This window comes from Sparus aurata, unplaced genomic scaffold (genome assembly GCF_900880675.1).
Source record: "Sparus aurata unplaced genomic scaffold, fSpaAur1.1, whole genome shotgun sequence".
NCBI classification, from domain to species: Eukaryota; Metazoa; Chordata; class Actinopteri; order Spariformes; family Sparidae; genus Sparus; species Sparus aurata.
In genome coordinates this window covers 28,870-41,787 of record NW_022045179.1, presented here as the reverse complement: position 1 = coordinate 41,787, position 12,918 = coordinate 28,870, and the positions used below count along the sequence as shown (strand labels likewise).

The 12,918-nt window shown below is 46.3% G+C and overlaps 1 protein-coding gene across 1 annotated transcript in view; it reads right to left on the bottom strand.

Moving 5' to 3' along the window:
- Positions 1-1,227: 1,227 nt before the first annotated feature.
- LOC115578141 (neural-cadherin-like) overlaps positions 1,228-12,918 on the bottom strand; it is a 14,051-nt gene continuing 2,360 nt past the window's right edge. Inside the window, exons 2-9 of the mRNA XM_030410993.1 lie at positions 11,962-12,073; positions 11,204-11,453; positions 10,677-10,819; positions 8,366-8,538; positions 7,540-7,708; positions 7,283-7,453; positions 2,710-2,882; positions 1,228-1,425 (exon numbers count right to left, since the gene is read on the bottom strand). Of these exons, the coding sequence (XP_030266853.1) occupies positions 1,228-1,425; positions 2,710-2,882; positions 7,283-7,453; positions 7,540-7,708; positions 8,366-8,538; positions 10,677-10,819; positions 11,204-11,453; positions 11,962-12,073 (1,389 nt within the window). The remainder of the gene's footprint in view (positions 1,426-2,709; positions 2,883-7,282; positions 7,454-7,539; positions 7,709-8,365; positions 8,539-10,676; positions 10,820-11,203; positions 11,454-11,961; positions 12,074-12,918) is intronic.

The following is a 12,918-nucleotide window of genomic DNA, read 5'->3' as shown; positions in this document are numbered from 1 at the left end:
TGTGTGTGTGGGTGTGTGTGTGTGTGTGTGTGTGTGTGTGTGTGTGTGTGTGTGGAGTGAGTCAGGTGAGACAGACTCGGGGCGGGTTTGTTGTTTGCTCGGCAGAAAATGTTTGGAAGCACTCGGCTAAACGTGCTGACGCTGAGAGAGAGAGAGAGAGAGGGAGAGAGGGAGGAAGAGGGAGGAAGAGGGAGGAAGAGGGAGGAAGAGGGAGGATGAAGAAGAAGAAGAAGAAGAAAGAGTCTTTCTAGTCTCCTCGGGGTGCTCGACTCTGCACAGATGTGAGGGAGGATGTACACGAAAGAGAACCCCTGCAGGAGTTTAAATATTCCTCTCTTTAGCGTCTTCCTCCTCTCGCTCGTGTCACATTTGTCCTTTCGAGGTCTTTGAGTCAGTAACGACGATCGGAGGAGCTTCAGCTTATTGATCGGCGACCTGCAGTCTGTGAGATCAGAACGAGGAGGTCCGTAGGCCGTGAAATCTGAGTCGTCCTGCATGATGACGCCAGAGTGTGTCTCGCACGGTCAACACAACTTTTCTGCAGATCTGAGAAATCATCGCAGATTCAGAAGAAATGTCTCTAACGAATGAAACAACACACCAGACAGAAAGAAGCCGCTAGAAACCGTTCCAACAATTAATCAGCAGGTGATTGGACGAACCATCTATCACGGGTTTACTTCAACCAATCAGATCCACAGCAGGAGAGCGCTGTAACACACCCTCCAGTTCTGATGTAGCTAATGCTATAGCAGCTAAGCTAACCTCTTGAGGAAGCCACTTTTTCTCGCTAGTCGTCACACAGGTAGTTCCTCAGAGGACGCTGACTGGTTGAAAACACACTTCCCTTCTTTCTGCAACGCTCTCTTTCAGCTCCTGTCTCTTTAAGGACCCTCCTCCTAAACACGCAGTCTCTTCTGATTGGTCGGTTTACTCACGCCTGACCCCGCAGCGCTAACAACAACAGAGCAGCTTCGCTTTATTCATTCTTATGAGCCAAACTAGCCGCTCGGCATGAATTCTGCAAATGTGTGACTCTGCGTTGTAGTGTGATGTCACAAAGTCATGGAATCTAAGGCGGGGCAACTGATGAGGCGTTTAAGGAGCATTGTTTTCTGTGGGAGAGGGGAGCGTCTGCTGATAAAACTAAACTTTGAGTCTCAGATTCTATCTCCTAAAAAAATTAAATCACCTCGTCTCTGCTCCAAAGAATCACTAAATACTGAACTAAACAGTCACGTCCTGGTTGGTACTCACGACTATCTTGGCGTCCCGTACGGTGTTCTCCGGCACCGTGACCCAGTACTCCTGCTGCTCCCAGTGCGGCGGCTGGTTGTGGACGTTGGTGATGATGACGGTGAGCTCCACGGAGCTGCTGCGGTTCCCTCCGTCCGACGCCACGATCTGCTGGTTGATCCTGGACGTCTGCAGGGAAGCACAGCGGTCGTTTAACCAACAGGACGTTTAGACTCAGAGGATCTTTGGTACATTTCATGTCTGACATTATTAAATGTGAGGTTGTTTGACGGCTGTGAGAAGCAGCTGAACATTTGTACAGTCAGTAAAAAGAAACAGTTTCACTGAAGATCATTTGGTTTGTTCAGTAAAGTCAGAATAAAGCAGGAGGAGGATGTGCCTCTGCTGAATTATTGACTGAAGTGTCGTTTAAGAGATCAGTGGCAGCGAGTGGCAGAGAAGAAGAACAGAGAGGAGACGACAGGCACAGAAGAAGAAGAAGAAGAAGAAGAAGAAGAAGAAGAAGAGGCGGCATCATTCACAGCAGTCGTCTGTTGAACAGCTGACTTCAGAACTGATTTGCAGTTTGACAAAGACGACGACACAACCAGTCGTTAAACATTCAGACAAATCTGTTTGACTCGACTCACATTTTAAAAGTACATTTTTTGGCAACCACATTAAAAAACAAAGATTCACAATAATCAGAAAAATAAACGGCTGAATTTTGGCTGTATAACTAAAATCAATTTGATTTGATTTGATTTAAAACATCCTGGTGATATTTTCCTGCTCTGTTGGAAGATCATTTTGTATTTAAAGTAACATTTTCCTCAGTTGATTTCTTCTTTCTTCCTTCTGAGAGACGAATGTTTGCAGGGAAACTTTTTATTTAGATGATTTTCTCGCCAAAAACCTGAATCGGCTGAATCAGGAGAAAGATGATGTGGAGAAAGTCTTCAGCCTGATTTTCCAGAACAGAAACCACAAAGACAGAATAAACAGGAGCGAAGCCGCTGCCAGAAACTCAGCGAGTGCACCGAAAAGCCAAATCTGAGCAAAGCAGCTCGAGTTTTTACCTAAAAAACTGAGTCGTCAGCTTTCAGGACAGTCGGAGAGGAAAAGCAGGTTAGAAGCAGCCGCTGTGACGACGGCAGTTACATCCAGCAGATGAATATTTAAAGCAAGACGACATATTTAATGAGCTGGATGTAAACCAGCACATCAGCCTGTTCTTCAGCTCCATCAACCTTTCATTAATGTTTCATGTGAAGAGCCGCAACTTCTACCTCCGTTCATCTTCATCTTCTAGTTATTGTTTTTAAATTCAGGATATAAAACCTTTTACAATCTCATCCTCCCTGTGTGATTGTGTAGCTGCGAGCTGGTCGCAGTTAGAACCGGTCTTTATCTGAACCGGTCTGAGAAGTCCAGACGAACAAGTACGGTAACATACAGCACAACGGCTCTGACCTGTGAGATGGGGTGGTTGACGTAAATCCAGCCCGTACTGGGGTTGATGTGCAGGTAAGCTGGCTTCTGATTGGACAGGGAGTAGGCGATGGCGGCGTTGCTGCCCTGGTCGTCATCGTGTGCCGCCGCTCGCAGGAAACTGGTTCCAACCGGAGTGTCCTCCCGCAGGAAGTCTGAGGAGAGACGGACTGTCAGGCCGATATGAAAATGATGCTTGAGGTCATTTATAATTAAAGAAGTTCGAGTTCACTGTTTTAGACAATAAGGTTTATTGTTGAACTGTTAAACATCCTGCTTCCATTATACACACTGATGAGTCTCAGTTCAGGGTCTGCGTCCTCTGAAGGACTCGGTCTTTGTGGTCTTTGAAGGCGAGTCCTTCAGAGAGACCTTGTTAACCTCGTCAGCCGTTGTTAAAGGGATATTCCGGTGTAAATTTAATCCATGGTCTAACACACTGTGAAACTGTGTTAGACTCCCTCTCGAGAGATCAAGTTAGCAGACCGCTAATTTACGGAGTTTTATCAACCTCAGAACCGACCGCACGACAACAATACACTGCAGTAAATGGATCCAAATATAAACCGCCACCAAAAAGCCACAAATAATGCTCAGAACAGCACCAAACTTCAGCAACAGTACAAATAGGGTCTCAGCACATAGTCCGGGGCATCTAACCTCCGCTAGCTTAGCTGGATTTCTATTGTGAAGCTAAAAACAGATTTCAACTCTCCTCCATCAGCTTCCGGGTCGGGGAAGTCCCGACGCGACGATTACCGAGTGCGGTTAGAAATGCTGAATTCCGTTCTTTTCCCTGTCCGCTCTCGATAATAACTGTTATAAACTGGCAGGTAAGACACATATGAACTTTGATTGCTTTTCCATGGAGTCATAATCATACATTTTCATCCATGAGCCGCGGAACTCTACTGCACTCGGTAATCGACTCGTCGGGACTTCCCGTCAACAGGAAGCTGCTGCAGAAGAGTGGTAAATTTAGTCAGCTTTTCAGTAGAAATCCAGCTAAGCTAGCGGAGGTTAGATGCCCCGGACTATGTGCTGAGACCCTATTTGTACTGTTGCTGAAGTTTGGTGCTGTTCTGAGCATTATTTGTGGCTTTTTGGTGGCGGTTTATATTTGGATCCATTTACTGCAGTGTATTGTTGTCGTGCGGTCGTTTCTGAGGTTGATAAAACTCCGTAAATTAGCGGTCTGCTAACTTGATCTCTCGAGAGGGAGTCTAACACAGTTTCACGGTGATTTAGACCATGGATTAAATTACACCGGAATATCCCTTTAAATGTGACGGCCTAGCCTTTGGAGCATTTCCTGGTTGTGTCACCAGATGTTTTAACCTTACGTCACCATTTCTGCCGCCCAGGCCCGCAAAAGTGACGATCTACGCCACGTGACGTCGCCATTTTCTCTCTTTCTTTCTTCTTTATCGGGCACGCAAAGAATCTTGGGATATGTGAGGCCACGAAGGATCGTAGCGGTGCATCCTCCAAAAACAGGGAGAAGAAGGAGCATCTGGAGGAGCCTTCAGACTGGGACAGCCTTCAAATGCTCCTCTGAAGGATGCAGACCTGAACTGAGACACAGCAGTTGCGTCTGATTTGAGGAATCGCTGCATAAAATGTGTTTTATCAGCTGATAAATCGATGTATTAACTCCCTAATATTGATTTCTGCACCTGCAGCAGCTCCACCTGAACCGGCACACTGAGCTTCATTCAAACTGACTGAACACACACACACACACATGTTGAAATCAGGTTCTGTGATGGTAAGCAGATATTATAATAATGTGAGCGCGGCGTTGTGAGGCGTCAGCACTGTGTCACCTCATTTTGTCATTTCTGGGTCTCACGCTGCAAAGTCAACACAAGCATTTCTTTTTTTTTTTTTTCCAAACGTATGAATATAACCTCCAATCCTGCTGACTGCGCCGAGCGTCAGCGCTGATCGGACAACAAAAACAACCAGCAGCGGAGACGAGGCCTCTGTGTAAGACTGCGTTTTAAGCATTATGTCAATAATAAAGTCCTCCTGACATTTGTGGGTCTCATTGGATACATTTCATCTGAATAATCACGTCAGATCCTGCTGAGTCTGATGAGCGTCACGGAGAAACAACGGCGAGGAACAAACATGAGATCCGACGGCCTCGCAGTGTTTACATCCACAAACAGGAAGCAGAGAAGAAGAGTGAAGAGTTTATGGTTCATAAATGTGGACGATCCTGATGAGTGTAAGAACGACCTGCGGCAGATTTAAAAGAAACAACTGAAGAATTGAATCAAAATATAAAAAACAATTGACAGTTGTTGTTTCTGTTAAAGCTTCGGTTGTTTTGTCTCAGCTCTTATTAATCATCCAACATTATTCATAACCTGACGAGAACGTGGCAGATAAACACACAGTGATGATGTTAACGTCTATTTATACCAGATGTAGTCGAGTTCTCCAGGAAGCAGAACTTTATTCATAATTTAGAAAAACAAATCACAAACCCTGAATACATCTCCCAAGTCTGGAGAAACATCCACAGACAGTCTGTCGAGCGCGGCCGGATACGGCTGAGGGAAATGTTTCGATGAGGAGTCAGACGTGACGGTGAACACCTGAAACACCACCTGACCCACACCTGCAGCCGTCTGAGTGCAACGTTACAGGACCAAACAAGTAACAAGTAACACAGCAGCTGTAACTGTCTTTGGCAACTTATCTGAGGAAAGAAATACAGCAGATATACGTGGAGAAGTGTCCGTCCTCCTGTCTGTCCTCCTGTCCGTCCTCCTGTCTATCCTCCTGTCTGTCCTCCTGTCTGTCCTCCTGTCCGTCCTCCTGTCCGTCCTCCTGTCTGTCCTCCTGTCTGTCCTCCTGTCTGTCCTCCTGTCTGTCCTCCTGTCTGTCCTCCTGTCTGTCCTCCTGTCTGTCCTCCTGTCTGTCCTACCGAGTCTTCGTCACATTTCTGCCTGAAAACAGCGTCTTAAACTCACTAAGTGTTTGTGTTGTTGAAGCTACTGTTGTCACGGCGACCGTCAGCCCTCCAGACTGAGACTTCAGTTAACTTTCCCCCAGAAAACAGCAAGTGAGTCAGACAGCGTCTGTTTACTGATGACGATTATGTAATTATGTAAACATAAAAAAAACATAACTTTGTCACTTTCCAGGATGTTTGGTGGGTCAGGATCTCAATCACGACACATTATAACAGCATCCATATGATTATAAACTGTCCGCGGGTTTAGATTGACAGGAGGACACCTGGGAAACACCTTGAAAACACACCGACATCGTCATGACGTGGACCGTCACACCTCTTTAGGAGCCGCAGCGCTCCTAAATTACACAGCGGGTCGTCTTTAAGGTGGAGATGCATCAGGAAACAAACTGAGTCAACACTCCTCAGAAACTTACATAAGCTCACAAGATCGCAGCCAGCGTCTGGTTGTTCACCAACTCAGGAAACAAAACTGCTGAAAATACTGTACAGATCTGTTCTGTAGGATTCATAGACGTGATAATAGAGCCGGGTACAAAGATGGCCCCTACACTTAACACGGTGATGATGTCACAGATTTTCAAAAAGTTTTTTCTGGCTTACAGTTTTTTACGGACACTTCCAGCCGGCCATGTTGCACTGCCATGTTTCTACAGGAGCCCAGAGAGGACAAACCAAAACAAAACGTGAGAAACAAAGACCAGGACCAGCCCAGTTAGCAGCGGAGTCACTGACTCAGGTGTTGGTGTCGAGATCTGAATGAAGAAAATATGAAAAGCTAACAACAGCTAACAGCTAACAGCTAACAGGAACTTGACCCTGTCTAAGTGGATGTTTTACTCATGATGATTCCCGCTGACTTGAATTTTATCCTGTATGATTTTTTCTGTGAAGCAGAAACAGGAAAACTTTCTACAGAATATTAAACCAAAATATTGATTCTAACGCGCGTCCATAAATATCACAAGATAAACAACAAGCTAACAGGCTGAACAGAGCTCTGTTCCAGCCCAACACACACACACACACACACACACACACACACACACACACACACACACACTGCTGGTAAATGAATGCATGTCCCAGAAACATTTCAATCTGCCTGTTAAATAGTTAATGAGCCACCCTGTGCGTCTCCCTAATCTGACGAGGAGAACTTCTGACACGACGCTTATCAAAACACATATTTGCACACGTAGTAAACAAACACGGACCCGCGGGGCGCTGCCGGCGAGCGTTTCATCAGTCTTAAGAAGCTTTCCAGGATTAATAGGAGGATGCAGATTGATAGATGACGACAAACAGCCTTCATGTTTCACCTGTTCCCTCACACACACACACACACACACGCACACACACACACACACACACACACACACACACACACACACACACACAGCTCTGGACAGTGTACTGATGTTAGCGTTAGCGACTCCAGAGGTAAACAACCCGTTTAACCCCCTCGCTGCCTTGTTGACACACTCTCAGCTGTAGCCACAGTGACATCACAGTGACATCACAGTGACATCAGCTGTAGTTGTGGTCATGTCTGCAGTGACTCACACTGGTAGCGGCTGTTTTCAAACTTGGGGTCGTTGTCGTTCTGGTCCGCGATGACGACGGTGATCTGACAGATCCCGATGAGCGGCTCGTCGGCCTGATCCGTGGCCGTCACCGACAGCGTGAACTCCCTCTGACGCTCCCGGTCGAAGCTCGCCGTCGTGGTGATCACACCTGACAGATGATGGGGGACCAGGTCACCACGGCAACAGGTATAAACTCTCTCAACGTTTACATGCGTACGGCGATCAAGCACTCACCTGTGTCGGGATCGATGTCGAAGCCGGAGGACACGCCGTCTCTGTGCATGATGCCGTATTTGACCTCTCCGTTGACCCCCATGTCGGCGTCGTGGGCTTGAACACGCAGGACAAACGTCCCTGGAGGCTGGTTCTCCAGAACCACCGCGTTCAGACTGTAGTTCTGACACTGAGAGCACAAAGAGCACGATCAGAACCGAGTGGAGAAACTGCTGAAGAAGCACATTTATCCCCTCTGACTTGATGGATGCAGGATTCGTGTCAGACCCCGTTAACTTCTGGTGTGGATCCAGAACTTCTTTCTCAGTATCTTTATTACTGTGACATCAGGTTAGATTAAACTGAGTACAATTTGATGTGGATCCATATTAAAACTCTGGATCCAGCAGATTTAAATGTTTGATTCGGTCTGACTGATTTAAGGGGACTGTTGGTGGAGGTATACACTCTACTCAGTGCCAGTCTAGTTTTAGGATGCAACTCCATCAGATCAGTGTGCTCCAGAACTCAGTTTTCTCTTTTAAAGGTGCAATTTGTAAGATTTATTGAAGTTAGCATGCTAACCAGTTAGCCACCTTGTATCATAATAACCAACACCTCCCATGTGCGCTAGCTGCATTGCTATCTGAGCTTACTAGCTAACAACAGCTACAATTAGCATCAGTTAGCGGTAGCTGCCGCCCGCCTGTTGGACTATGACGACAGACGATTCTTACATACTGCACCTTTAATGCACCTTGTTTTAACTAAATGTGCTTAACTCCTGGAATAATAAATGAGTCCTTTATTCCACATGTTCCAGTCGTGTTTCTGTGAGTTCAGTCACCTCCTGGAACACCGGCTTGTTGTTGTTGATGTCGTTGATTCCCACGATGACCTGGGCGGAGCTGCTGAGCGGATACGGCCCGCCGGACGCGTTGTCGTCGGTGGCGGTGATGTTGAGGACGTACTGCGGCCCTCTGAGCCTCGGAGGAGGACTCCTGCGCAGCTTGATGATGCCTGAACACACACACACACACACACACAAAAGTTCAGACGTCTTAATTTTTTCAAACCTGGCAGCTACACAAACATGTTCAGTACAACAGACCTGCGGTTAATAGAAGTCTGTATAACTCTTTCCACTTTCAGCTCATTTCTTTGAAATACAAACTTTTTTCGTGCTCTCAGGCATTAAAGAGTTTCCCGCTGCCAGAGGAGACGAACTGCTCTGCAAAGTTTACAGTCGACAGACTCTCTGGAGGACCAGGACGACTCAGAATATGTTTCAGCTCATAGAAAATAAAGAGGACAGAAGAAGAAACACCTGAGAGCTGCTGAGGCTCTTCAACACGTTTACTTGATGTCACGTCGCTGATGTGGAGGTGAAGCTGCGTCAGCATCAGCTCCAGACTCCAGCTCAGGTATAAAACAAAGGCCACATCTCTTCTTCTGCGCTAACAATCACGCTCTCATTAATATGACAGAGCAGCACACAAGCAAACAAACAAACAAACAAACAAACAAATAAGCAGCTTTGGTAGCAACATGAACGCAGACATGCAGGCTGGGAGGGAGCGAACACATCTACATGAAAATACTTCACAACGCTTTGAAGTGACAAAGCAGAACAGGCGAGCAAGCCAAAGGCCATCTGCTGCGTGTGTGTGTGTGAGTGTGTGTGTGTGTGTGTGTGTGTGTGTGTGTGTGTGTGTGTGTGTGTGTGTGTGTGTGTGAGTAAAATAGAGAGAGAGCGGGAGGGTCTTAATATATCATTTATGTGCAAATGTTCATGTTTATATCTGTTTGTGTATGGGTGCATATGTGTGTGTGTGGCAGAGCAGTGGAGCAGTGCATGCTGGGTGATAAGGTGACAGTGAGGCTTAGGGACACACACACACACACACACGCACACACACACACACACACACACACTGAATAGATGAAAACAGTTGGTGTGTGCTGTCGTGATTTTAAATGTGTGTATTCATGTTTTTGTTATTTTTTATTTATGTGTGTGTGTGTGTGCGTGTGTGTGTGTGTGTGCGTGTGTGTGTGCGTGTGTGTTCCAGGGGGTTCACTGGCCTTGTTAAAAGCTACCAATCTTTATCCCCAAATACCCGTTACCACAGCAACAACCAGTGTACTCTGTGTGTTTGTGATCTGAGCGCAGCTGGATGAGCATGTGTGTAACACTCACTGTGTGAGTGTGTGTGTGCGTGTGTGTGTGCTCTTAAACAAACAACACACACATAATACTTCCTCTGTTTCTGTCTCGTTAGAGGCGACAAGCTCTCTCAACCTGCCCGTGTTTGTGTTTGTGAACACACTGTCGAATCACCAGACTCCCTTAACAAATCGTCTGATTTTAGGAGTTGTTGAGTTAAAAAACTTTATAAACATTATGAAACATTTTCTTTGACAAAGTCTGAATCATTGTTTCCTTCTTGTAAATTCATCATTAAATGTAATACATGAAGCTAACTATTAACTACAATTTCACCAGACTCCCTTAACAATTCAGCTAATTTTAGGAGTTGTTGAGTAGCGTTAAACTTTATAACATTATGAAACTGTGTCTGTGACAGATTGTAACTCACTGTGTCCTTGTTGTAAATTCAGCATTAAATCTTTCAGCTGAAGTTGTTTGTCTCCTTGTAAAAAGTGTCAGTTTGTGGCAGCATGTCTGTACCAGCCTGTCTGCTTCTGTGTCTAAAGTGCTAAAGTCTTACCTGCCAACATTGATCAGCTGTTTGAACACACTGTTTACACTGATTTCACCATTTACACTCCATTTATGAAAGAAGAAACATGTTATTGATCTAAACATGTCACATGTTACAAAGACACTAAACAGTAACAATATAGGCTACTTCTTTGTCCCCGTGGAGAAAGTCCCCAGACTCCCTTAACAAATGTGTCAGTTTAGTGAGTTGTTGAGCTGGAGACACTTTATAAACTCTGAGAAACTCTGTCTACGATAAATTCTTAATTATTTGGACTTTCTTGTAAATTCAGCATTAAAAGTTTAAATATTAGTTGTTATTTTCCTTGTAAAAAGTGTCTGTTTGTCGTATTTTGTTGAAGTTTATGTTTATACCAGGTGAGACCCTCATCGATCGTGTTTATATTAAATACATCCATGTTTTCTTCCTCACCCTTCTGGTTGTCCAGCAGGAAGTTGCTGTCCTCATTGCCGCCAGTGATGGCGTAAGAAACGGCGTCTCCGTCCGGGTCGTTGGCGTGAACGATGGCGACCAGCGTGTCTGGACCAGCATCCTCACTTAGAAAGGTCTTATAGCTGAGGGAACAAATAGAGAGAGAAATGGAGAGAGATTTAATCCAAGACAAATAGATAAAATGAAGGAGGAACAAAGAGACGGTGATGTCACACATGCTGAAGAGAAGTACGAAGGTGTGAAGGAGGCAGACAGAGCAGCGACAGGAGAGGTGACGGCGCCGTGAAAACAGATGGAGAAGAAACACTGGGATTAAAAATAGATCCTGAATTGAAAACAAGTTAATTAGCAGACCGACTGTGGGCGAGAGACACAGACAGAGAGAGAGAGACTGATGATGCTGCTGATGTTCGTTAACATGTTAAAGTTACATTCAAACTCCAGAAGATGACGACAGGTTGGAGAGACAGAAGTAAAGAAGTAAAGAAGTAAAGAAGTGTTCCTACACGCTCTGTGAGAAGACGGGCGCCTCGTCGTTGCTGTTGGAAACTCGGATGCGGACGGAGGCGGTGCCTGTCCGGGGCGGCGTCCCTGCATCCACGGCGACCACCACGAACTCGTAGATGTGATTGGGTCGCTCGTAGTCCAGGCGACGGGCGGGGCTGACCACGCCCCCTGATGTGATGTCGAAGTCGCCGCCGTGGACGAAGTAAGAGAGCTCCGAGTTCACGCCTGAGTCACAGTCACGGGCCAGAACTGAGGAAGAGGAAGAAGAAGAAGAGGAAGAGGAGGGAGGACAGAGATGAAGAGAGAACAGAGAGGAGAATTTTATAAATACATTAGTCTGTACACTGTTGAATGTATGTATGAGTGTGTGTGTGTGTGTGTGTGTGTGTGTGTGTGTGTGTGTGTGTTGCTGGCGGTCTGCCTAATAAGAGCAAAGCCTCGCTGAAGTCGAACTGTTTGATCTCAACCAGTCACCAGCAGCTACGACAGATGGCTGTGACACACACACACACACACGCACACACACACACGCACACACACACACGCACACACACACACACGCACGCACACACACACGCACGCACACACACACACACACAGAGGCTGATGTGTGGCTTCCTGTAGTCCTGGTTAAGTATTTGCCCTCCGTCAGCGAACACAACACCAGAACATCACACCTGTAGGTACAAACAGTACGTGTGTGTGTGTGTGTGTGTGTGTGTGTGTGTGTGTGTGTGTGTGTGTGTGTGTGTGTCACCTTGCAGCAGGGAGGATCCAGGTGCGATGCTCTCAGGTATGTTGTCTCTGGTGTAGATGGAGTGGAGGAACTCTGGCGTGCAGTCGTTCTCATCCGTGATGTGGACGACGACCTGCGGGAGCGTCTGACAGTTATCAGCTGTTCACTTCACAGCTCAACAACAACAACAAAGTTCAGCTTCTCAAATCCGTCCAGAGTGAACCCTCCCCCCAAAACAATCAATAAAGGATCTCTGAAAACAAAATCGACCCAACATGTCCGACGCTGTCGTTCTACTCAGCATTTCACAATAAAAGCACAAATATCTTTCATTCTTCTTTTCTACTTCCTGTCTCATCTTATAAACAGCTGATTGCGGTGAAGCGTTCAGTGTAAACGATCAGACACGGCTCTGAGTCGTCATAACGAACCTGTCGATGCAGAGACATTCGCTCGGTGTGAATACGTTGGGTCAGAACCAGCAGGTTTGGAGGTTCTGCTCCTGTATTTGCTCCACGTTCCTGTTTTCTGGAGCAACTCATGCAAACGATATGAAGACGAATGTCTCCTGCTCGAGGAGAGAAACCCATTTCTCTCTTGTTCCTCCACTAAATCCTGAGCCTCGCCGTCACCTCCCCTCCCGCCCAGTTCACCCACTATCCCGACCCACTGGAGCTCAAAACCAAAATGCTATTTTCCATTCCCATAAAGCCTGATTTATCTGGCGCTGCTGCCGACCCGACCACCTGAGCACAGATTTCCTACGCAGCCCTGAACCTTCGACACACCACCTGTTCAGTAATAACAGCGGGGCAGCGGAGGGGCGCCGAGGAGATTTAGATGCACGACTGCTTCTGCAAACACGGGCTGAATATTTAAAGTGGAAACAGGAAGAACACTGTTCATTATTTCTACCGTCGACCTGACAGATAAATGTGAGTGTGCTGCAGGAGGAAACAGCCTCACTGTGAACGCAGT